At 41.2% G+C, this 25,382-nt stretch overlaps 3 protein-coding genes across 3 annotated transcripts in view; 1 reads left to right on the forward strand and 2 right to left on the reverse strand.

Moving 5' to 3' along the window:
- Nucleotides 1–245: 245 nt before the first annotated feature.
- Nucleotides 246–9,039, reverse strand: gpr161 (G protein-coupled receptor 161). The gene is made up of 6 exons (XM_034574145.1): nt 8,561–9,039; nt 6,769–7,156; nt 4,131–4,852; nt 3,242–3,349; nt 2,360–2,485; nt 246–2,233 (listed from the first exon to the last, which is right to left on the reverse strand). Exons 2-6 carry the CDS (start codon nt 7,110–7,112, stop codon nt 1,956–1,958), a joined length of 1,578 nt encoding a protein of 525 aa, XP_034430036.1. The 5' UTR covers nt 7,113–7,156; nt 8,561–9,039; the 3' UTR covers nt 246–1,955.
- Nucleotides 9,040–10,108: 1,069 nt separating this feature from the next.
- On the reverse strand, nt 10,109–14,463 carry otc (ornithine carbamoyltransferase). Its single transcript, XM_034574807.1, has 10 exons — nt 14,272–14,463; nt 14,018–14,156; nt 13,826–13,907; nt 13,124–13,211; nt 12,803–12,956; nt 12,597–12,719; nt 11,983–12,036; nt 11,745–11,894; nt 11,068–11,205; nt 10,109–10,953 (listed from the first exon to the last, which is right to left on the reverse strand). Exons 1-10 carry the CDS (start codon nt 14,352–14,354, stop codon nt 10,894–10,896), a joined length of 1,071 nt encoding a protein of 356 aa, XP_034430698.1. The 5' UTR covers nt 14,355–14,463; the 3' UTR covers nt 10,109–10,893.
- Nucleotides 14,464–15,244: 781 nt separating this feature from the next.
- The window catches only part of rpgra (retinitis pigmentosa GTPase regulator a), a 10,889-nt gene continuing 751 nt past the window's right edge, over nt 15,245–25,382 (forward strand). The window contains exons 1-14 of the mRNA XM_034574976.1: nt 15,245–15,275; nt 15,927–16,052; nt 16,158–16,250; nt 16,538–16,600; nt 16,683–16,841; nt 16,937–17,086; nt 17,463–17,621; nt 18,173–18,328; nt 18,790–18,914; nt 19,143–19,340; nt 19,975–20,455; nt 20,565–20,647; nt 23,225–25,244; nt 25,320–25,382. The exon at nt 25,320–25,382 is cut by the window's right edge and continues 435 nt beyond it. Coding sequence (XP_034430867.1) covers nt 15,245–15,275; nt 15,927–16,052; nt 16,158–16,250; nt 16,538–16,600; nt 16,683–16,841; nt 16,937–17,086; nt 17,463–17,621; nt 18,173–18,328; nt 18,790–18,914; nt 19,143–19,340; nt 19,975–20,455; nt 20,565–20,647; nt 23,225–25,244; nt 25,320–25,382 — 3,907 coding nt within the window. The remainder of the gene's footprint in view (nt 15,276–15,926; nt 16,053–16,157; nt 16,251–16,537; nt 16,601–16,682; nt 16,842–16,936; nt 17,087–17,462; nt 17,622–18,172; nt 18,329–18,789; nt 18,915–19,142; nt 19,341–19,974; nt 20,456–20,564; nt 20,648–23,224; nt 25,245–25,319) is intronic.

A 25,382-nucleotide genomic window follows, 5' to 3' on the forward strand; every position in this document is an offset into this window, starting at 1 on the left:
CCACATATACAGAGTTACCAAGGTATATGAAACTACAGAATAACACAAAGTTCATCTGTCAATATCACTAAAATGTTAAGAAATTAGAAATCCTGCTTGATGGGCAAGAAAAAAAGAATCTTTGTTAATTGAATTTAAGAGTTTTAAAACCTGAGGCTTTTTATTGTAGGAACTAGTTGAATTGCAGACATGGTAACGATTTCAAAATCCCAGCAGCTCATAATAAGGACAAGCTTCTGCAGACATTTTTAAGTTAAAAAAAAAACTTTTAATATAAGAATCTTGATACAAAACTTTAATGCAAGTATGGGTATTAATACTTTCTGTATAGTAAAAAAATCAAAAGGTTACATCACTTCTCAGGTAAACAGCTTTTTCTTACAAAAGAAGTACCTGTGCAAACATAGTACGAAAATACGAGGTAAGACTGAAGCACCAAAGTCGTGCTCTACTCATAAATCTCAGAATTCCTTTAATGACAGTGAAGGAAAGGATGGAGTGTAGAAACTGAGGTAAATGTACATGTACTAGATAACAAGAAAAAAACTTTGTAGTTAAAGACCTTTACTTTGCATTAAGACTTAACTTGTCCTCTGATTCAACAATGAATTAAATTTATTTTTCAGTGAGTTGACTTTTAATGACCAATAAAGGAAAATACAGTCATTTATTTCTGACATTGTCGCCCAGTAGGTCCACGACATAATGAAACATGGGCCCCTGCTAATGTGTTTCCATTAATATAACAATGTCATTATTCTGTTCTCCTCTTACCTCATTTGGTTCTGCTATTATTCTGCTTTACATATGAAAGAACGCTGACTTAACAGTAATAATCACCTCCTCCTCCTCCTCCGACATGACACCAGAGTGGTTTGTGTGGGAACGAGCACATGCCACGTGTTCAAGTGCAATCACTGTGGTACGTCCACAGTCGTCTGAAGCAGATAAGCATGACATGTCGGGACTGTCCCTGCAGGTCTCTACACAACAAGCAACACACTTTATATACTTTACTAATACTAGAGATATTGGACCACAGATTGTGTTGATATGGTGAAGCTCAGGGCTGAGCAGTATAAAGATACACTGTGATCACTGATGTATCTCCACACACAATTCTTCTGTTTCTATTACAATTCATTCTGTATTCGCACCACCAATTCATTTTTTTAAAATTATTTAGGCAACAACAAATTTGATGGTTTTATTTTTTAGGAGAAAAATGCTAATAAACTGAATGTCTATGGGTTATAGAGAGTTGGTTATAACAGGAATTTACTCCAGTTTTCTGTCATTTTATAGACAAATAAATAATTAATCTGCAGATATTGAATTGGTGTTGAAAAGACCTGAGTTGTAACCCTACAATCCCCCTGATCATCAAGTTCTTGTCATACATAGTGTGTATGTGAACTACTGATGTGCAGTACAAGCACAAATTGGCTCTAAATCTGTTTCTACACAACAGACAAACTGAGCTCAAAACTAACTTTTGTTTGGATTTAGGTTATCCAAGGTTTTAAAGGGATCTGATAACAGTGTTGTGAAGATAGAAGTGAATATTGTTTCATACAGCTCAGCCCTGATGTCGCATCCGTTCCTGTTGATTCTGAGGACCAACAATAATAATATGTAGTGAACGATTTACTACATCAGACCATTCAGGTGACCGTAGTTATGTGATGACATGAATCCATATAAAAGCTTGGGAAGAAACTGCTGGTGAGCACTGTGTGTTGTCAGACCAAGTGGAAATGTACCTCTTCCTAATCGTTTCAAGTATGGTGTACCAATGTGTCACGAGACTTCATCATGTGTACCACAGGGCAGGACAGGCTCCGCCCTGACAGGTCACATAACAGCGTTGAGGGTGTGAAACCACCACAGTTCACCGATAATAAACTGAGTATAGTCGAAGAATGTTCGACAAGTTACCAGACGAGCCGCATTTTTCAGACTGGTTTCTCCTCTATGTCCTGCTCTTCTTCATTTCTGTCGTCTTTGACGATCCCTTCATCGATACTCTCCAGCCTCAGTCTCTGACCGTCTAAGTATCTAGGTCTCGGCACCGCCCTCGTCACAAACAGCCCCCCAGGCAGAGCCAGACCCTCGCCAAACAGGGTGAGCTTAGCGTCGCTCTCTATGGCCATGGCCAGGCAGGAAGCAAAGGTGTCGAGAGATTTGTGCTCCTCTGCGTGGACTTGGGCTGAGGATGCGTTGAAGTTTTCAGCTGTGGAGAAAAGTGTAGATATTGAATTATTTGTTAACTAATCCTGATTTATTTTTCAAATCCACAGTGAGTACGACATTAACCCCCCTTTCTTATCTTTGGGGAAAGAGAGGAAATGACAGATACCTTTGGAATGCTCCACCTGGTCTTCAAAGGTGACCGAGCTCCTCCTCTTTCCGGACAGATTCCCGTGCTGCTGTTGTTGGGAGGAGCCGTCAACAGAGAAGTCATCCAGCAGCATCACGTCTGTGCCTGTGGGGGAAAACAAAAATCCTTGTTCACGGAAAGAAAGACTTTACAAATAATTCAAAATCTTATAATTAACCAGACAAGGACAGAAATGTGTTGGATAATTGGACATTTCTATGTTTACACTTGACATTATTTATCTTATTTATGCCCTCAAATGAAAACATGAGCTGTGACACAGGAATGTGGAGCCTGTGGTAACAAAGCTGAGGGAGTATGACGCAATAGGGTTAGTAAGACCTTGTTACGACATTTCACACCTCATATTTATAACGTTGTCTCCATTTTATATATAGTAAAGATCAACAATAGAGTTTTCTAAAGTAGACTAGACACAATTTAACGGCATGAATGAAACGTTTGTTGGGAAAGATCCAACTTCTACTGGTAATAACCATCAACAGTCATTGACCAAATGACTCAATTTATAATATGAAATATCACTGGACGACAGAGTTGTGGTCTTTAAATTGTTTTTTCCAGTTTCTCTGCTTTATACAATTGAAAATTGAATGTTTTTGAGGTGTGGATTTGTCATCCAGCGTTGAAATCAGGTGTTGTGTTGGCTGTATCACATGTAACATCAGAATTCATATGGTCTATTTGAAGTGTGTTGTTAATGCACACATTTCCCCCCCACAATATAATACACAAAGGAAATGCAGGAGCTAATCACAGATGCATTAAAATCTGAATATCGGATGGCTTTGGGGGACTTGGCTTTTTTAAATCCTGCTGCTTCCTGTGTTCAACACTTACACGAGTCCTGAGTGAAACTGAAGCCGGTATCTCCTGTGCTGCTACCAGGGGCCAACAGATGCCCTCCACCAGCCAACATGGCCGTCAGGTGTGGAGACATACCCAAGTCTGGAAGGACACAAGCAAATTCTTATCATACGAAAATAATACACATCACATAAAATACACCAAATAAAAAAACACCACAACACAAAACGTTATACATGGATATAATATATTGAATTATCCTGAATGTATTAAAGTTAATCATTGCATTCACTACCAATCTAATATTTTCTGGACAAAACTAATCAAATGCGATATTTTGTTCTGACACCTCCCACTACAAATTCATTGAAAAATATTTAGCAGATGTTATAAAATAATTTTGTTTATCTGAACATTGTTCTTGGTTTGGTGTGTACACACAATGACAGCAACTAGAAACCGGATTCACACTCTTTGTATGTGTAAACATTTTTAACCACATTTAGTCAAATATGACATATTAAAGGTTCAGCATGTAGAATTTAGTGACATCTAGTGGTGAAGTTGTATGTTGCAGCTGAATACCCCTCACCACACCCTCCCCTTCGAAACATGAATGAGAACCGGCAGCAGCCTTCAATTGTCATAAAAACTCAAAAGGTGTTTAGTTTGTCCACTAAAAAACATGGCGGCCTCAGTAGAGAGGACCCATCCCGATGTAAATATAAAGTATTTAAATATAATGGGTAATACAATTACATACGAGTGAAAACATCACTAGTATTATTTTATATTCAATTTCTGCCTTTCACCTAAATCTTACACCCTGAACCTTTACCATAAAAAAGTCAGAAATCAAAAATACAGAGATAAACAGACATCCTCATTCACACTGACTGAGCTGCACATGAATCTCTCCCACCTGTGATTCTATTGGAGATGCTGAAGAGTCGGGAATTCCTATGCCGAGTAGCAAACGACTCTCTGTAGTAGCGGTCTCCAAAGAACATCCCCAGCAGCTCCTTCCTCACCGTTTTATTCCACAAACCATAGATGAGTGGGTGGCACGCGGCGCTGCAAAAGGAAAGCCATGCGACCAGAGTCTCCAGCCCCTGAGATACACTCCCCTGTCCCCACAAAGCCTCGGTGCACACCACACTGACATACGGCCCCCACGTCACCAGGAAGGTGCCTATCACCACTAAAATGGTGACAAAGGCCTTGCATTGGCTCCCTGCGTACACCAGGCTCCGCCGGCTTCCACTAGAGGAATTTGAGGTGCTGGAGTTCTTGCGTCCGTTCTTCTGAGCTCCACTGGAGTCGTCCTGAGCCACCACGACTGTACCGCAGTGGACTTTACGAGCTTTCATGCGGGCAACGCGGAAAATGACACCATAGCAGGCCAGCATTATGATCAACGGCGGGAGGATGCACCAGCTGACCCAGAAGGCTGTGTAGCTCGGCTCTCTGTGCCAAGACGCAACGCAGGTCCACTTGTAGCAGTCAAACTCGAAGGAGGACCAGCCGAACAGAGGAGGCACACAGCCAATCAGAGAGTGTAACCACACGTAGGCGATGACCACGACGGCCCGGTTTCCTGTGATCTTCATGGGGTAGATCATCGGGTAGAGCACTGCGTAATACCTGTTCCGACAAAAGAGGAAACTAGTAAGGAAAGCACCAAGTAGGGAGACTTAACACCTTTTTTCAAGGAGCCTTCTGGCCCAATTAACAGAGACGACTCAGATCTGAATGTGTGAAACAGGAACTCAAGGCTGCACTTTCCCCTTCAACAATGATTTCTGAAAAGCTGAAAACAGGAGAAACAGAGAACAAAAGCATGTAGTGTATCCCCCCGAGGTTCTTGTGGTAATTAGAACAGCAGTGAGAACAGTAGGGATTGTATGTTTCAGAGAACATTAACAGGAGGGCTTAGTCACTTGCAATAAAGTTGTACTACAGTAATTTGTCATCATACACTGCACAATTACACTGAGGGAAACAGAAGGGGAAAAAAAAAAGTTGTGCGTTGAACAAAAAAACCAGAAAAAAACTGAGAAAACCCGTATAAAGGGAATGTTTCGGCCTTTTTTTTTTTTTTTACAAGATACACTATTAAAACAATTAATCAAATAAAATATTTTATTTGTATTTATCTAAATAAGATTAAACATTAAATAACCATTAAATAACAGCACCATTCTTAAGAATGTTTAAAAAAAATCATCAAGCTTAATATTAGTAATGAGTAGTTACTTGATTAGCGATGTACATGTAGGCAGTTTCAACTGTCACGTTTTTATTTTTAATTGAAATAACCTGGGCTCTACAGATGAATGGTGCATTCAGGTCAGAGGACATTTGAACTGGCTCTGTGTAAGTCTGTCTAATGCTTGTCACTTGAGTTGGGAAAATCTCTAGGAAAATACCATGAACTAAGTGGGTTGTTAACTAATCTTATTTACAAGGAAGGAGACTGAACTTAAAGGGAAAAAAACTTAGACTTATTGAGTTAGTGAGCATGCACGTGTTTCTTTCAGAGTCCACTACAGCAGAAACACGCTTTGTTTTAGACAGAGGTAAACAGGCAGTTTGCATTTACCACAACAGGTTTGTTGCTCACAGAATATGAAAAAATGCCTCATAAGTTATGGTAAATTATTTGTCAGTCAGTGAGGGAAATTACTGCTGCATAAGGAATGAAACATTAACATGAACATTTGAAGAAATATGAATTTTTAATGTCCCTTCAAAAATGTACGCAATAAATAATTTCCTGCTGTCCCCAGACTTGTGTACAACTGTAATCATCAATTGCGTTTAGGGGCTAAACTATAGAATATACACGTATACCCAACATGCTTTGTAATTGTGTTTATTTGGCCATGAAAAGGCTGCTCCACTGATGACAAATGCTGGGCCATGTTTCCAGTGATTAGACTCGCTTTAATTACAGTGGCACAAATAAGAATGTGTATTAAGGAAGTCAAGCGTTCCTTCTCAGCAGTAACCTGCCTCACGCTCACCGACACGTGGAAGCTGCCGACAACAATCTGATGCAGCTGCACTGGTAATGGTGGCAGTTAACGGTCGTAGTCAAAGGCACGGGAACCAATTCTGACCACACAAACGTTCCTCTGTTTACCTCAAACCACTGTTTTCTCTGCACGACAGAAAAAGTCTGAATTTAAACATGCATCATTCAAACATTTACAACCGATAACATGAATAATGCATCACGTTTAATTAGAAGAGTTTGTCATGAGAATTGTTATGAAATGACTCAATTGCCCCCGGCTCTTGTTTTCAAGCAATCAATCAATCAAATTTTATTTGTATAGCCCATATTCACAAATCACAATTTGTCTCATAGGGCTTTAACAAGGTGTGACATCCTCTGCCCTTAACCCTCAACAAGAGTGAGGAAAAACTACTAAAAAAACCTTTTAACCGGCTAAAAAGAACGTAGAAACCTCAGAGAGAGCCACATGTGAGGGATCCCTCTCCCGGGATAGATGTCAAGTGTTACACCATGCAACTTAACAGAACTCAGCACCAACCTGTCAATGGCGATAGCCCCGAGGGTGAGCATGCTGGCCGAGCTGATGAGCAGGTAGAGCAGGGCGGTGAAGTTGCACCACACCACCCCGAACACCCACTCCCTCTTTGCCGAGCTCACGGCCACGAACGGCAGCACCAGCATGGACAGCAGCAGGTTGGACAGGGTCAGGCTGAACACAAACTTGTTGCTGGGCGTGAGCAGATAAGGCCTGCGATAAAGGGTGACCACGACCAAGAGGTTCCCCAGGCAGGCGAGGAGCGTGATGGTCACTATGGAGACCCACTCCAGGGCAGCCAGACCCTCACCATTGCCGGCTGCGGTGCAGTTCCTACTGGTGTTCATGGTGAGAGGTTGGGCCACCGGACAGGTGAAGGAATGGTAGGAGACTGTTAAATTACAAGACACGGACAAAAAGAAAGATGGTAAAAGAAATGACAGGAAAATCTCCTGTTTGCATGTTTTGGCTCCTTAAATACAAATCCTTTGCTAGACTTTAACTTTCCTGTTTCATGTACAGGACTGAAACTCCCCACTACTGATGTGGTAGCTGTATATTTCTTTGCAGATAAAAATTGTACTTATAAAAACCTACAGTTATTATTATTATATAGAAAATGACCTTGTATACATACTACACACACATATTTTGTATTTCTGTATCATGTCAACGCATTTGGCCGGGGAATACAAGACACCCCTATTTACACACACACACACACACACACACACACACTTCCAGTTTTATATATACAGAACATGTGGAAAAAAGGGACACACACATATACATCTTTAAATTTACTTGATAAATAGCATTTTCTGCTCTTCTGCTAGATTTTATTCAGGCTAATTAATAAGTTTAAACAGATGCCAAACACTACATTTAAGTATTAAGTTATCTCAAACTTAACCAGCTTCAACATTTAAATGCTTCTTACATATGTATGTATTAGTAATAATAATGATGTCATAACATAATATAAAGGGCTGTAACTAATGACCATTGTGATCATCAGTTCATCTTTTGATCGCTTCCCCAATAAATCATCACGTTTATGAAATGTAAACAGATTTCTCAGGTCATGTCTGACAAAACCTGACAATAAGAAAACCAGCAGAATGTCACATAGAAGACATCAGAAGCTGCAGCCTGAGCATATTTGACATTTTTGCTTGAAAATGACAGAAACTTAATCTATGATCAAAATGTGCAGGTCCAACACTAGTAACATTAAATCACATACATGACAACAAGAAACAACGTGTCTACTACTTTTGTTTTATTAAAAAAAAACTAATCTGAAGGTTTCCTGTGGCACAAGTTTACATTTATCACCATCGTTGGGTTTTGAGTCAAACACAGGACACACAACTGAGCTGCTACTTCTTTCCAAGCTGTAAAAATGGAGCTCAGGAGTCTGGAGGATTAAACCCTTAAGAGGTAAAAGTTCGCAGTTTCAGAACAAAGTAGTGAAGCTGTAAAACCTGACACTGTCACGTTAGCCTCGTTAGTTTACGTTGTTTTCCAGCGGATTTGTTAGCATCTCTCAGCTCGGGTTAAAGTCAAACTGCTCACAGTAAAACTACGGGAGTGCAAGTAAACTTTAAAACGCGGCATTGTCCTCCTGCACATCTCAGTACGGACACACATCAACTTTATCAAAGTGTAGAAAGAAGAAAAGAGTGAGAACACATCGCGAGCTAGAACGTCAACCCTGGGTTAGCCCGGGTTAGCTTCCAAACTTTCTCCCATTGTCCGCCGCTGAAACGCGTCCACTTCTCCCCCCTCTTACCTGCTCGGGCTCGGCTCGGCGGCGCCACATGTTCGGCCCTGCGGCGACAAAACCTCCATCTTCTGCTTTCACGCTCGGACCCGCTGGGACGGGGTGCTGGGGGACCTCTGGAGGACCCGGGACACCGCGGGGTCTGGCAACATCGGAGCCGACTCACACTCGACCAGCGGCGGCTACAATGGCGTCCACCTCCTCCCCCCCCTCCTCCAGTGTGTGGGTGGTCCAGCCGTGTTTTGCTTGAGCACTTATTCAGCCTCCAGCTCAGATAATGTCATGTTTTTACGTCGCTACAGCTTCAGAAGCGCTTCAAACCGTTTAAAGGACATTTGAATCCATCCTCTGGTTCCACGTGAAGCTCAAGCGTCTGGTCTCATATCAGAAATAATTATATAAACACAGTATAAACGTATACATGTGTCTTTAGTGACGATCTGTTGATATTTGTGAATGAAGCCTCCTTTCCCAGCCGGACCACCCACGTGGATCAGAGCTTCCCGCACTAACGCGTCACCCTCCGTCAGCCAATGAGAAGCAGGGAAGCAATACGGATTCCGTCCATATGGTGGCGCAGTCTGCCTAATGATGCACCCAGGGTGACACTGAATCTGATAAATATGAATATTGTAATATCATTATAATATCTATATAACAACACATGCATGTAGATAATATATAAAATAAGAAGCTCCAAAGTAAAACTAATGCAGTCTAAGTTAGCAGACCTGCAGTAAATCCTACATATGTGAATGCTATGATCAGTATTTGTGTTTTATTGCATTGCTTGTGTTTTGTGTATTTCATAACTCGTGGTGGCGGCTGATCCTGGACTGATTACAACAAGACTGCTTGATATTCTCACATATTCTATTATTACTGGCAACAACTCCTCCATTTCAATTGTCATCGCTGCTCCCTTCGTTTCTATCAGACATTTTCTTATGAAAAATACATTAAACATTGACCCACTTCTCCATTATGCTAAATACTGTTTCCTCTAATCAATGTTGTAAATATTTTAATTTTGTTGATGCCTTCAGTTACATACATACGGCGTCTATCGCACTTCTGTCCGTCCTGGGAGAGGGATGTCTCACATGTGGCTCTGAGGTTTCTACTTTGTTTCCACTCTGTTTGTTTTTTGGTAGTTTTTCCACACTCTTCTTGAGGGTTAAGAACAGAGGACATCGCACCTTGTTATGAAAGCAGCTGTGGTTGGGTGTAGAATATACAATGTTAGTTCTTAACTCGATGTCTGTACTGTCTCAGTGTCCTCTGTCTCTTCATGTGATCCCAGTCTGACTCCATGACGTTCAATTTTCATTATGAATGAATCTCCTCATTAATAAATGTATTATTTGGAAAGGACAAGAAACTAAGGCAGCTCTTGCCTTCTGGCAGTGTTTGTAAGAACTGAAATTATTTATAGTGTTTGGTATTCTTTCTTTTTGTCCCATGATTCTGCATCAAACCTTAAGGGACAAAACTCAGAGAAAACCTAAAAAAAACAGATATTTACACTCACAAAAATGACATGAAGACATATTTAACCACTGGTTAGAGATATTTATTGAAAAACTAAATATTTATTTATTTCAATATCTCTACATTGCCCAGGTTTGTTTAAATCTTTAGTCCATTTGCTAAGACGTGTAAACATTTTACATTATAGCAATCAACAACAACTGTATATGTGATTATCACATGTGATCCATACTGCTGCTGTGAGTCAGCAGGGATTATTTATTTTGTATTATATGTTATTTATGTCGCCATTTTGGATTTTGGTATTTCTTTTTGATTATCTTCTATCTGGGCATGTTTAATGCATGACACAAAAATAAAATAAACTCAAAATCCAATCTATACATTTATTTTCTTACTGTAATAAACTATACTTTTCTATTGGATCCAATCCTGGAAATGAGTCTGCAGTAACATAATGTTTATAATTGTCATAAACTGGCTGAGATATGTAAAAACAGTGGTTTTGGTATGATCACGCTCGGCCTAACGTGTCGTACAAGTTGCTAATCTTTTCTCTTTCAGTAACACACATTGAAAAGCTACATTTCCAATGTAAACTTGCCACAATCATTGCTCTCAGTCACAGTTTAGATTTAAATTTAGAATGTAAACAGAAAACCTTGCACAGCAGCAGTCTCCTATTGAAGAGCAGGGCCAGGCAAACCATGCCATCTGTGCTCTAAATCAAAAAGATGTTGACACAACGACTTTGGACTCATCCATCTTGTGTGAAGATGGTGAACAAGAAATCGTCTCGTCGTGCAGATATCACATGCAGCCTGATTATTACACCACGTTAAGACCTGAGGTTAGAACTTCGGCATGGGGATCTGTGGAGCGTAGTCAGTCAGAAGAGAAACCATCAGACCCTGAGAGAGAAGAGAAACATGCAGATTAATACCATGAACACAAAGGAGGTTAAAGACTGAGAGGATCTAATATATCTCACACAAGGTTCCTGTGAAACCTGTGTTTCATCTCACCATGATTGTCCACTTCCTGTTCTCAGCCTCGGGGAAGACCAGGGAGCGGGAGGAGTAGAAAACCTCGTCATCCACCTCCTCCATTTTACGGGGGAGACAGTGAAGGAAGGTCCAGTCTGGTTTGGCCACACTTCCTGTCTGAAATGACCCAAAATACAAAGGTCTTTACAAGAACCAGTTTACAATCCCTACACATCTAGTTATTTTATTCACAGTATTCATTTTTAGTGCCTTTGGACAGTAACAGAAATTCAGTATTTGTATTGACCAATTTATTTTTTGTGCATTTTTACAGATAATATCACACAGGCAGTTTTGTTCGTATGATAATCTACCGTGAAAATAATTTTCTCAGTTTATAAAAAGTGCATCTGATTTAATTTTGACCTTGGGTCCTTGTTCATATAAATAAAGCAACACACACTTAACACACAGTTAAATGCTGCTGCCTTGTTTAGAGTCAGCTATTCTTACAGGAGCCTGTTTGAGACATAGTGGGTGTTTTCCAGTGATAGTGTGTGTACAGTTGTGTGGGAACAGGCTCCTGCTTATTTCACCTAAGCGACAGGCATGTTGGTGGGTGGCCCTTTCTCCTCTCTGTACCAAACAAAGTCTGAAAAAGTCAAGATGTTGGATTGTTCCTTAAATATGAATAAAAATACTCAAATAGATTTTACCTTCATTGTAATCTGGTAACCATGAAAGTCTTTGAGCCTCTTCTTTTTCTCCTCCTCCTGTCCCATGCTGACCCAGGTGTCAGTCACCAAAACGTTGCTGCCGTGTGCGGCCTCCATCGGGTCCGAGGTCAAAACAAGCTGCGTCCCGTGCTGAGACAAAAATAAAATATCACGCTCATTTAAAATGTTATCAGACCTAAGGTATGCTTATAGGAATGACGCCTAATGATGAGCTCACCTCTTTGCAGAGTTTCTGTGCCTCTTGAATAACACTCCTCTCTGGCTCATACCCCTGTTAATAAAGATAGAGTTTTAGGTTAATTTCTGGTTAGACAAGCTGATGTAGATGGAGATACAGAAGCTTAATGATTTGTTCCTCAAACATTTCCTCTCTCAAGACTATAAGGGATTATATTTTTTATTGCAAAAAGCTCAGAACATAGCAGACAACAAAGATCTAGGTTGAAACATTCAAGACTAAAAGATGTTTGATCTGAAAGTTCAATCAACCCACAGATTCTGAGGGATCTGATGAAACTGCATCGAGCTCATGTTCCCTCAGATGGCCTCAAGATTTAGTAGAAAACCTTGCAGAGTAATATGTTCCACTGCACTGCGTTTCACCACTTTGTGCCAAATATTGGATCATTTTTGGTTTTGCACATTTCTACTTGGACTTGTGGCTGAACTGGGGACAAACCAAACCCTTTCTCTCAATCATCCAAAAGCCACCAACAGTTCTCTGCATGCCTCTACACCTGCAAACTACAAAACGACCATCTGCAAACGGAAATGATAAAAGTGGACTCAAAGAGAAGACAAATGCTTGCGATGGAGTATAACGAGACAAACCTTTGGTGTAGCAATCTTAAGATGGACGCCCAGTTTTGCTGCAGTCATCATGAAGGAGTGGAGGACGTTGTTGCCGTCTCCAATCCAGCTCACTGTTAATCCACTGAGCGACCCATAATGCTCCTGTAGCAGAGAGGTAATTTTAAAACACTACATCATTATCATTTATCGGGGGAAAAATTTGAGTCAATTGAAGAGTTAGATACCTGTAAAGTGAGGAAGTCGGCCAGGATTTGGATTGGGTGGTAGAGGTCGGAGAGACCGTTGATGATGGGGACGGAGGCATCATTATCCAGCTCCTCTAACATGGAGTGACTGTAAACTCGGGCCAAGACAATATCACAGAATCCTGAGAGAACCCTGAGGAGGAGGATGAAACATTGAGCATGGGACTGAGGTTCATATACGAGATCAGACACACGGTCCTGTCACTTCAAAAATATGGCTTGTCAAATGGCATCAAAATGAACAGGAGGACAGTGCTCGAGACCATCGGGACCATATCACCTCTTGACTATAAGTCTCACCTGGCTGTGTCTGCACAGCTCTCATTCACTCTCAGGTGGATGTCCTGAGAGGTGAGGAAACAGGGGTGTCCACCCAGCAGAGCAAAACCTGCAATTATGATATTTAGACAACTTCAACTTGCCTATAGAGCTTGAAAATACATTTAGATGATTTAGCTCAGGTGTGTGTGGATGTGGTCCAGGTATTTTTCATGCACTCATGTTGTGGGAGATCTGTTTATGGAGACTGGAGACGAAACCCCATAACGTAAATCATTACATTTTAATGTGAAGACACGTTTTTCGGTTTGGTTTTGGTTAAGTTTCAGTTAAGGTTAGGTTTAGGGAAGTAGTTACCATGGTTAAGATTAGAGTCCCCATGTTAGGCAATGTAATGTTCTCCGAAGTCATGGAGACACAACTGCGTGTGTGTGTGTTACTGCTGCACAGAGGCTTTGTTACAGGGATGCACTGAAAGTCGTCCTTTCAGCAGTTCTTTTGTGTCCATACAACAATAACTTTGAGCCCAGCACACAGTGAGAAGTCACATTCTTCGATGAGTGTTCAAATAAATGTAATAATGGACATTTGTGTGAACTTAACAAATGAAAACTGTCCAGTGCATTTATTAGTTTTACCTACAATGACCCACCTCCACCATCATTCATGTGAAAGTCTAACTGAGCCACATGGCACACACCAGAGCAGATAACAGCACGACACCTGTTTCTGTGGACATTCTTGTTCTGGTGCTCCTCTTCTCAAATATCATAGCAATGGACTTGCCTTGCAGAAGAGGAAGATACTAAAATAGAAATGATTTTAAGTTTGTGACCCACACAGATGATGCACAAACTGAGAACACTTTTTAAAAATGGATAATGAATACACAGCTTTAGTTATGCAGTAACATACCTGTTTCTCATGTTTGATCCTGTGTTTCAAATCTCCAGACACCCACAACAACCTCTTGATCTCATCTGAGCTGAAATCTTTCAGAGTGAGACAACTGCGACCTTTCAAACTCACCGGGGCGAAGGAAGCAGCTCCACAGCTGAGCAGGGGAACGAATGAAATCACAATGCATGAAACATTCTCTGCACTTTAATTGCAGAATAACATGAAAACCAACGTGCAAAGTTAAAAATAACTCATGTGGAGCTTCTCACCTAAACCCGCGTGCAGAGCGGCTGTGCAAAGTTTTCAGACATTTGAAAACTGGGCTGTGGACGGAAAACAGTTTAACAAACATTGCAGCGCAAAATACAAATTCAGTGGAAGCGCTTTTGTTGATTCAAAGTTTCATCAGCATTGATTCACTGCCTCTCAGCCACATGCAGCCGGAGAGTCACCAGCCAACCGACAGCGTGGCTGCTGGTGACGTCAGTGCAGGGGGAGGAGAGGAGGCGGGGCTTCGCGCTGCAGGACTGATGATGTAATATTAGAAACCAAAGCCTGCACAGAGAACACATCTCTACATATTATACATCCTCTGTGCAGGAGTTGTACATGTGAAGTTAAAGGCAACTGGACTTGTTTGTGTTTCTTGAATCTGTGTTTTTTTTCCTCTGTTTGCAAGATTTTTTTTCAAACTTTTCAATCAAATTCAGAATCTTTTCTGTTGTTTTTTTTCAGTTTGAATGAAAGTAGGTTATTTAACAAACAAAAAACGTTTTTTTCTCAATAAACATAAACACTGTATTTTAAATAAAATGTGTATTTTATGGTCTTATATCTAATCTCTTCGTCTTGTACTTACCTATACATCCTGTTAACAAATGTTTTCCCTTTTTCTGAAAAGTCTCTCTTTCCATTTTAAACATCTACTGATTCTCATAAAGCAAGGCACATTTTTTTGAGCCATGTCTTAATAAGGATTAAAAATATGCATCCATCTAATATCCTGGATTTCATGGGAACTAATGTGTTGGTAAATCTTTATGTAGATGTTTTTTATTTCACTCCACACCAAACACAAAATACTAGTCTGCTCTTTATATAATCAAAAATATCATTGCCCATGACTTGATCCCTGGTTAAAACCAGGATGATCTTCCTGGTCCTCCCCTCCCTGACCTCTCCTTCATCTGCCGGTCTGAGCACAGAGCTGCATGTGACATGTGAGGGGGGGCAGTGGAGGAGATGACCGGACAGACAGATGCAGACATACCTGGTGAGACTGTTCTCTACACATACAGCCTTCATCTCTGTATGGTCCTATTTACCTTTGAATACTGCTAACGTATGTGTGTGTGTTGTAAAAACCTGTTGCTATTTCTGTCAGGCTGCCTCTTAAAGAGATGAGATGTGACAGCAGGCTGGGCCGGGATTTAGCCGGTGTTAGAGAGCAGTCAGTCAGACAGTGCTGCCTTCAGGTCCCGTGTTAAGTTAGAGAGCAGTCAGTCAGACAGTGCTGCCTTCAGGTCCCCTGTTAAGTTAGAGAGCAGTCAGTCAGACAGTGCTGCCTTCAGGTCCCCTGTTAAGTTAGAGAGCAGTCAGTCAGACAGTGCTGCCTTCAGGTCCCCTGTTAAGTTAGAGAGCAGTCAGTAAGACAGTGCTGCCTTCAGGTACCCTGTTAAGTTAGAGAGAATTAAGTCAGATAGTGCTGCCTTCAGGTCCCCTGTTAAGTTAGATAGCAGTCAGTCAGACAGTGCTGCCTTCAGGTCCCCTGTTAAGTTAGATAGCAGTCAGTCAGACAGTGCGGCCTTCAGGTCCTGTGTTGAACCTCACATTTGTCAGAAGAACAGTGCAGTCAGCTCTGTGCAGTGCAGAAATGATGTACGTTGCAGATTTTGTTTCAAACTTTTTATTCTGTTTCCTGAAGAAACAGGAGCCATCTTCACATTTGGAAAGAGCAGCTTTGCAGACAATGTACCCAGTAAATTCTGGTTGAAGAACGACCATCCAGTGCATATATCCTGTGGTGGGGCGCACACTTCTGTCATCACAGGTACATATATATATTTTTTAAATGAATACTAATCATGCTCACTTATGGACAAAAAGTCATTTTCTGCAGCCAAGTCAAACTTTCATATCCGTTGTGGTTATGCAGACAATGGGAGGATCCTCATGTTTGGTGCCAACACCTGCGGCCAACTGGGGCTGGGATTTAAACGTGCAGCCAGTAAACCTGCCTCTGTGAAAGGTACGTCAGTTCACATTCGGACTGTAACTATAATAAGCTGAACTATTTCCTGATTAATTGCTTAATTAACAGCGAAAAGGCCCTAGGTGACAGCTCTGAATCACTTAACATTCCGAAACCCGGCAGTTCACAATCACTTATGACTTGTTGAAATCAAACAATATTTGGTATCTTGGCTCAGAAGTATATTTGCAGCAATAAATTAATATTGTTTTTGATTAATTTTGTGATCTGACTATACCAAATACTTTGTTTGTAATAATAACAGCTATGTTTTTCCCTTTTAGCCTTAAAGTCTGAGACGGTGAAGCTTGTAGCTTGTGGGAGAGATCACACAATTGTCTGCACATGTAAGATCAATAATGACCAAATGATGGATAGTTTGTGCTCAGTGGTTGTTCTCGTGTTGAACAAGGTTGTGCATGTTTCCAGGGCAGGGTTGTGTGTACGGTGCTGGCAGTAACCAGGAGGGGCAGCTCGGTTTGGGTCACTGCAGCAACACGACGTCCTTCGCCCTGCTGCCTCCCTTCTTTGACCATGCACCAGTCAGGATGCTCTCTGCAGGGTGCAACACCTCAGCTGCCTTAACAGGTTACAACACCCGCGAGAATTAACTGCTGCACATCGCCCAAACTGTATGAGTGTGTGTGTGTCGTTGTCGTACTACTGTTTCTGTGTGTTGGCAGAGGACGGCAGGCTGTTCATGTGGGGAGACAACTCCGTGGGTCAGCTTGGTTTAGGGGACGAGGGATCAGCAGCTGAACCCAGAGAGGTGGATGTTGGAGAGGCGGTGATGTGGGTCTCCTGTGGATACCACCACTCAGCATTTGTCACAGGTACAACACAAACACAGCACAAGACTCAATCATTTTATTCTGTCAAACAACCTCTGTAGCACATGATTAGCAAATAGACATTTAAACAGGCAGTTTATATTAATAGATACAATAAGTTTGACACGTTTTCTATAATAATAATATTGGAAGATAAATCTGTAGCTGGGAAACTACAGATTCATCATTGTGTATTTCAACTCTATGTATTTTTCATTTAATTATTTACATATGTGCTTTTGCGTTGCCACTTTAGGGATCAATAAACTATTTATAGAAAAAAAGTGCAATCCCATTCAGAGTGATCCTACATCAATATTTTACATTCAGATGCCTTAAACCTGATTCCTCGTGTTGGGACTATTGTGTTGGTTTCCAGTGGATGGAGGTCTTTACACGTTTGGTGAAAGTGCGAATGGACGTCTTGGTCTCCAGACAGAGCAGCTCGCCAATCACACAGTCCCCCAGAGGGTGCAAGGGATTCTGGGTCGTGTCATCCAGGTGTCCTGTGGAGGGGAGCACACTGCAGCACTCACTGGTAGGTGTTAAAACTGTTGTTCCACAAACAGACGTCATCATTTATTTAACATACTCCTCTGTTTGACCTAAAAACACTAATATTTCACCTCCAGGTAATCATAGGTGCAAGAATTCAGATCCTTTACCGACTCTAGTCGAATTTAGATCAAAATCAAGTATCAATAAACATTTGAGCAGCATTTTTCTTAGCTGGTCAAAGTGGAGCTGATTTGAACTATTTTATAGGACAGTTATATTGTGTGTCTATCTCAAAATAAACCAGTCTATAGTGATATTATTTCAACGTGTTGCCAACAGAAGTGAAACTGTGTCATGGATATTTCAAAAATCTAAATCTAAGAAGTAACTCAATCACTCAGATAAATGTAATGGTGTAAAAACAACTAAACTTCTTTTGAAATATAGTGGAGTACAAGTATCATATAATGGAGACACTAAAGTAAGGTAATAATAGATAATGATTGTATTTTCAAATAATTAGAGTTACTGAGAACCACTGGTGTTAACTGTATATAACCAGTATGGCCTGTTGGTCTGTGTCTCTGCCAGAGGAGAACGTGTACACGTTCGGCAGGGGTCAGTACGGTCAGCTGGGCCATGGAACGTTTCTGTTTGAGGTCGATTTGCCAAAACCACTGGAGCACTTTTCTAACAGCAGCAACAGACACGTCTCCTGTGGAGAGAACCACACTGCTGTGATCACTGGTAAGATTTCTCTTGTCATCATAATAGCATGTAAAACAGTAAAGCCTGTTCACCTTTGTGGTTGTTCATGCATGTTTTGAATACTGTAGATTTTACTTCGAAATAATGTTTTTTTTTGTGTGGATGGGGAAACTGATTCAGATCCAACTGTTTATCTTGAAATGAAACCTAAAATGACAGAAACCATCTTTTAGGAAAAAAAGTTTGATCCATGTCCCATCCACTAACATGGAGGAGGCAGGAATTTGTGGCCTTTACTGCAGCCCTTCATAGCCGTCATAGCCTTCTGAGAAACAGTGCGACATTTTTGCCTGAGAAATAATCACTCTTCTACATTTTTTGTTCATTTTTAGTTTGTTGACAAATGGATGAATCCACGTATTATTCCAGCACAACAACAGTTGCAGGATGATAACACGAGGCAGCAGTGCTTATTTCATGTACTTTTCCCTCCTCTGCAGAGAACGGCCTGCTCTACACATTTGGTGACAGTCGTCATGGGAAACTGGGCTCAGGGGAGGAAAACTTCACAAACCAGTTCAGCCCAACACTTTGTAGACGTTTTCTCAAATACAACGTTCAGTTAGTAAGTGGATTGTTTCATCTGTAGCTCCAAGTGTGTGCCTCTCAACTATATTTTAGCAAAACAATAAGCCCGAAACTCTGCAGCTGGAATCTCTGTGTAACTGCTGTCTATCTCCTAGGTGGTATATCCTTTGTGTCTGAGAGTAAATCAGTCTAAGTGGTTGTTGAGGCCGATTAGAGGAATCATACAGCACACAGTTATAAACTCCATGTGTTTTCCTACATTCAGGTGTCCTGCGGTTGTAACCACATGCTAGTACTGGCTGCACCCAAACCACCAGAGAGCCATGAGGTGGTGCCAGAGAAGGATGTCACCATCAATGAGAGCTTGTTGCGTTTAGAAATGCTCCTGTTAGACACTTTGACGGATCCAACTCCACTGGTCCCAAAGTCGGCCCTCGCTGCTCGAGCTCGCCACAGAGAGAAAGTGAGAACCTACTTCTAATTCTAATGATAAATTGACGAAACTGTCCGTCTCTATTTCCATTTTCTCAACAACTCCTCATCCGATTGACCTCAATCTTTGTGGATGTATCCGTGAGAATCCATGGAAGCGCAGTTTTGACTGTAATGTTTTTTGAATGAGAGGTTGTTGAGAAAACCGCAGGATTAAAACATACAAGCTGAAAAATCAATCAATCCATTCATACCATTTACTGTGTCCAGGTCACTTTCATTTAAAACATTGGAAAGGAATGTTACTATTACTGCTGGGTAGTACTGAAAATATATAATAAGACAAATAAATAATTTATGCCTTAGTGGTTTCTCATCATAATTTGGCTGGTATGACGATGAAAAAGATATTTAACTGGCTTTCATGTGGTATTAAAACGTCTGTAACAGTCTCCTGCTCAAATCCTAGAAATATATAGATATTTTTTGTTTTAGCGTCAGATAATTGTAATCATTGTTTAAATCCAGTAGGGGACAGTGTTGCACCAACATGTGCCTCTGCTGTAGTGCCACTAGCTAACTGTTGGAGGAGCTCAATAGATGGGACATAAACCTTTAGCTCAGTAATGATTATTTTGCTGTTTACCTCCTCTTGTGTTTTTCAGGAGAGCTCTGTGGATCTGTTTGGAGAAATGTTCCAGAACCTCCCACGTTTGAACTCTGACTTCCTCAACGCCTCCTGGCAAACATCCAGGAACGTCTTAAGCCGCACGACACGTTCAAAGGATGTGACCACCCCTTCATCACCCCCCAAACCCCTGTCAGACGCACCACCAAGCCCACCACTCTCACCCGCACCTCTGTCCGAATCCGTATCCTCCAAGCCATCAAGCTTACATTCTCAATCATCACTTCAGAGTAAATTCCATAGAGCCTCCTCCTCTACGTCTGATCCCAAAGACTTTCCCTCTTCCATGCCGTCGCCAAAGTCTGTAACTAAACGTAACCCGAACGTTCTCTTCCCAAAGAGGATTGGAAAAAATAGAGTCCAACACACGTCGGGTGCTAAGAAGGCCTTAAATGGCAGAATGTCATCACACACTACAGGTCTCAGAGAGAGAGAAGGCCTCGCCTCATCACAAACAGGTATATTACACCTGTAATTTGAACAGTGCTTGTTGCAGATCCATGTAAATCCATAAAAAAATATTAGATGTTACAGATGTTAAACACACTCTTCTGTCTTCTGTTTCAGAGGGAGAAAATGTTCAGAGACAAGTGATCAGTGAAGATTTGCAGAACAGAAGAGCAGTCGACTCTGACATTTTGCCAGATACGGTGAGAGAGAAAAAATACATAAATGGAATAAAAACAAGTAGATAAGAATATATACAGTGGAATGCATTGCACTTAAGACATTGGATTGCACAGGCAGAATGAATATTGCAGTTAAACCAGAGTGAAAGTGGAGTTCATAATGGGTGCGTGTAGCACATTGTTCATAGTTGGACGTTATTTTCCCCTGTAGGCTCCTTGGTTGTGGTCGAGGTTGTGTGCACTCCAGGGCAGGAAGAGGCAATGTTTAACACTCATTGAGTTTTCCAAGAAATGTGCATAGCTCAGCAATGTGGGTGTGTGTGTGTGTGTGTGTGTGTGTGTGTGTGTGTGTGTGTGTGTGTGTGTGTGTGTGTGTGTGTGTGTGTCTGCAGCCTGTGTGTTTGTGTGTTTTAGTGTCTCAATATTTCACATTCATCTGCTTTTTAGTTTGGATTGATTCTACTAATAAACAAATGTTGTTGGGCTACACACACACACACACACACACACACACACACACACACACACACACACACACACACACACACACAGAGACACACACACACACACACACATACACACACTCTTATAAACTTACACACACACACACAATGCTTTGGAAGAGTTGGCAGGATCTTTGCCACATCTCATCAGCGTTTCCACTGCCAGGGATGAGGCAAGCTGTGGAGTAATGTATGAACATGTGGTGCTCAGTAACTCCTTCCTCTCCTGGCTGTAGTTTGTACAGAGGTATTTTTTACAACTCATACTCATTAATAATAATAACAATAATAATGATAATACGCTTTATTTGTGTAGCACTTTTCCTTACAAAGTTTCAAAGTGCTTCACAAGAGGATAAAACAATAGAATTAAGTAACTAAAATGAAAAAGTGACTCACATGCTGGCATTTTCTTATATAATTGAGTTCTGCAAATCTGACAGCATTCACACAGTGCATCTATGGGCAGTCTTTTTTCTATGAGAAGTAATGTGGGATTCAGTATCTTGCCCAAGACTGGGGAAGACTGGGATCAAACCACCGACCTTCTGGTTAGAAGAGGCCTCAGCCACAGCCTCAGCCACAGCCGCCAGCCATGATGAATTTATCATCAAACAATTCCTTATTTACACATTTAGTAGTTATCATCACATCGAGTCATGTTTCTGGCTACACGAAGACTGTATGTCAAATATTTTTAATCTCTATTATCTCTGTTTTTGGTCTCCACCAGCCACTGAGGGAACTACCTGTGTCTTTCACTGCTATTCTCCACTTTATTCACCAGGCAGTCTGTACCTGCATCTGTGTGGTGCTGAGCATTTAGTGCACAGTGGTTTTTTTGGAGCTTTTTCAGCTTCCTGTGGTGGCTGAAAACGCCTCAGTATCTCTGATAACCTGTTATCAGAGATACTGAGGCATTCTGCCAGCTCCATAGACTGCAGATACAAAGGCTCCATCAATCTGGCCATGCTGGAGGTTCGGCTGATACTTAATGATAATCCAGCACAATCTTTTACTCTGAGCGACTCCTTTTACATTGTCACATTGATTCCACATTGTCATTTGACACATTATCATTAAGAATATTGATTATAAACATTTTAAAACAAGTGAAACAAATGCGTATGGTATTTTTCATTACATTAAAACATTATGGACTCAGTTTAGGTCTTTAAGTGATTCAATTTAGGTTTTGTGCACTAAGAATTGCATCATATTTTAAAAACCTATGTTTTGAATGTTAAAATGTAATATGCAAGTTACTTAAAATGTCCTAAAGTGGATATTACCCCTAGAAATGTAGTGAAGTGTAGTATATATAAAGTTGCATCCATTTGAAATACTGAAATACAAAAAACTCAATATTATATGCAGTAGTACTCCAGTGGCTGTACCTCTCCTTTGCTCTGTTGTGTAGGCCTTGATGTGTGACAGAGAAATAATCTAGAGAGATACAAAAGATAATTAAACTAATTAAACATCACCTCACTGACCCCAAGTTAACCACCATCTGTTTATCTCTACTGTAAAAGGAAAACACAAGTATTACTCTTCTTTTCTCCACTGTCACCATGGTTTTCTCTCACGCCCACACCAACGACAGATTTGTTGATAACTGATTTGTTATGTTTGCCCACCATCAACATATGTCCTGTGATATTCTTGGTATTATAATTGAAATCTACCTAAACGCCATAACAAGCCATGATTTCCCTTTGAAATTTTATACCACTTCCTTTATACTTTTTTGTTAAAAATTATACTGTGCAGAAATGTAATTGTACAGTTAATCTCAAAATATACCAAATAATGTATTTTTGGGTTGTTGCTGACATGATGATGTATATACACTGTTATATAAAAAATATCTATTGTAAATATTGTTAATGAATAACAGCCACATCTGAAATTATAGGGTCAGATGAAATTTGGCAGTAAAATGTCATAATTACATGTGCAGTCACATTGATTGCAGGCCCGTTGCTGTGCTTGTACAACTTTTTTAAAAACTCAGCATATGACCTTTTTCTGCCTGTTTTATTTTTAATTTCACATTTTCACAAGTCTCTGCTTTCTCTTTGATTTATTTCAGGAAAAGAAAAAGGGCCGAGCTCTCAGAAGAACAACAAAAGACGGCGCTGCGTTTGCTGAGCAGCTCCAGTCCGGAGGGAAAATAGAAAAAACTTCTCACGGGGCCTTCCCCGCCGAGCTCTTGAAAGGCTGTAGCTCTTTAAAGAAAGGAGCATCTGCAACAAAGAAAAATAACCACAAAGCCACATCCAAAGGAAAAGAGAACATCACAAAGCAGCCAAATAAAATCCAAAATCAAGATGAGAAAAAGGCACAAAAGGAGCTCTACCATGTTAAATCCACAAAACACAGTAGGAATAAACCATCAGAGTTAAATGAAAAAGCTCCACAATCTATTCATCTGACTAAAGCAGGTCAGAGAGCAACTGCATTGAAGGAAAGTGGAAGGAAAAGTACAGATTTGCAAGCAGTCCACATAAACCAGGAGGATGTGATAGAATTGATAAGGACAGCAAACCAAGAGGAATCTAACTTGTCCGCTTTGGACAAGACATCTCCTGTTATCAAGGTCACAGAAGGGAATGAAACAAACAGCATGTCTGTCCAAAGAGGAAGTTCAACTTTCAAGGGAAATGCTGCAGAGGAAGATGTCAAACGTGCACCAATCCAGATTAAAAGAACAGACGTCAAACTGGCCCCAACGAGAGATGTGCCCAAGGTTAAATCTGCAGCAGGGAAAGGTCAAAGTAAAAAGCTGTCATCGGTGAAAAAAGGAAATACACCTGTCACCACCCCTGAGAAAGCCCTGAGTGTGACGTCTACACCTGTAAAAGTCAAAGGGAAGCAACAAAAGCTCAAATCCACACCAGTCAAAAATAATGCAGTTCAAAGTAGAAGTGAAGGACACGGTGCAGATAAATCTGTCAATAGCACGGATCAGAGAATGAAAGGTAAACCTGCAGACGAGCAGAAGTTACCTGGTGACAAGAAAGCACAGGAAAAGCCTGTGTGGGAAAAAGGAGAGGAGATCATGGATAAAGGTGAGGCAGACACTAAGGATAATAAAGGGGCCAAGCTGAGGAGTAATAAGACTGTATCTCCACAGCAGGATACACCTACACCTGTGGTGGGTAACACACCTTCCTCACAAACCCCTCAGAGAACAGAGGAGATTTCTGTCAGCGGTGCCAAATTCCTGCAGGCCTTTGAACCTGCTGATAGAGATCTGCTCGTTTCACAGAGAGAAAACAAGGAGGCCGAGGATAAACCAAGATGGGCACAAATTCTCAGTGACGCAGTCGCTGTTCTTCCCGCTGCTGGGATGGCAGGTGCAGCTGTGGAGGTCCTCGCTGATGCAGTTACCAGTGTACAGGCGGACATCAGCGACACAGCCGTCTCAACACCGTCCAAAGCATCCAGTCGCGGGAAACAGTTCACAAAGCAAAGTGCGATTAGGCAGGCTTCCTTCGCCTCGACATTGTCCTCTGCAGAATTGTCAAATCAAGAAGAAGAGAACGCAAAGAAACACGCTCAAGTCAGTGTCCCGTTAGAGTCTCGGAATAGAGTTCAAGAAGATGACTGCGATGATCGTGATCAGTCTGAACATGAGGCTGTGAAAAGTGACACGACCAAGCAGACAGGGGTTGAAGACTGTTCACAAACAGAAGTACACACCTTGAAAACTTCCCAGCAAGACCACGAAGAGGAGGAGGATGAAGATCAGAAAACCTCCAAGGTCTCCAGAGAAGATGTAGGAGAAGAGGATGAGAGTAAAAAGGGAGAATACAGAGAAACTGAAGATGAGGAGGAAGAGGGAGAGAGTGTAAGCAATGTGGATGACGAAGAGGAAGAAGAGGAGGAGGATAGAGGAAAAAGTAGCTGTGACAAAAAGGATCAAGCAGAGAGTGTTTCTGGAGAGGGTGAGCAAGAGGGAGATGATGAATCGGAGGAAGAAGAGGGTGAGGAGGAAACAAACTCTAGCAGTGAGGAAGAGGATAAAGGGACTGAGAAGAACAATAGTACGGAGATTGAAGAGGAGGAAGAAGGAGAAGAGGAAGAAAGCAGTGAAGCGATGGGTGAAGGTGGGAGTGAGTCTGAAGCAGTTGAAGAGGAGGAAGAAGGAGAAGAGGAAGAAAGCAGTGAAGCGATGGGTGAAGGTGGGAGTGAGTCTGAAGCAGTTGAAGAGGAGGAGGAGGGAAGTGAACAGTCCAATGAAGAGG

The sequence above is a fragment of the Hippoglossus hippoglossus genome, chromosome 21, assembly GCF_009819705.1.
Source record: "Hippoglossus hippoglossus isolate fHipHip1 chromosome 21, fHipHip1.pri, whole genome shotgun sequence".
NCBI classification, from domain to species: domain Eukaryota; kingdom Metazoa; phylum Chordata; class Actinopteri; order Pleuronectiformes; family Pleuronectidae; genus Hippoglossus; species Hippoglossus hippoglossus.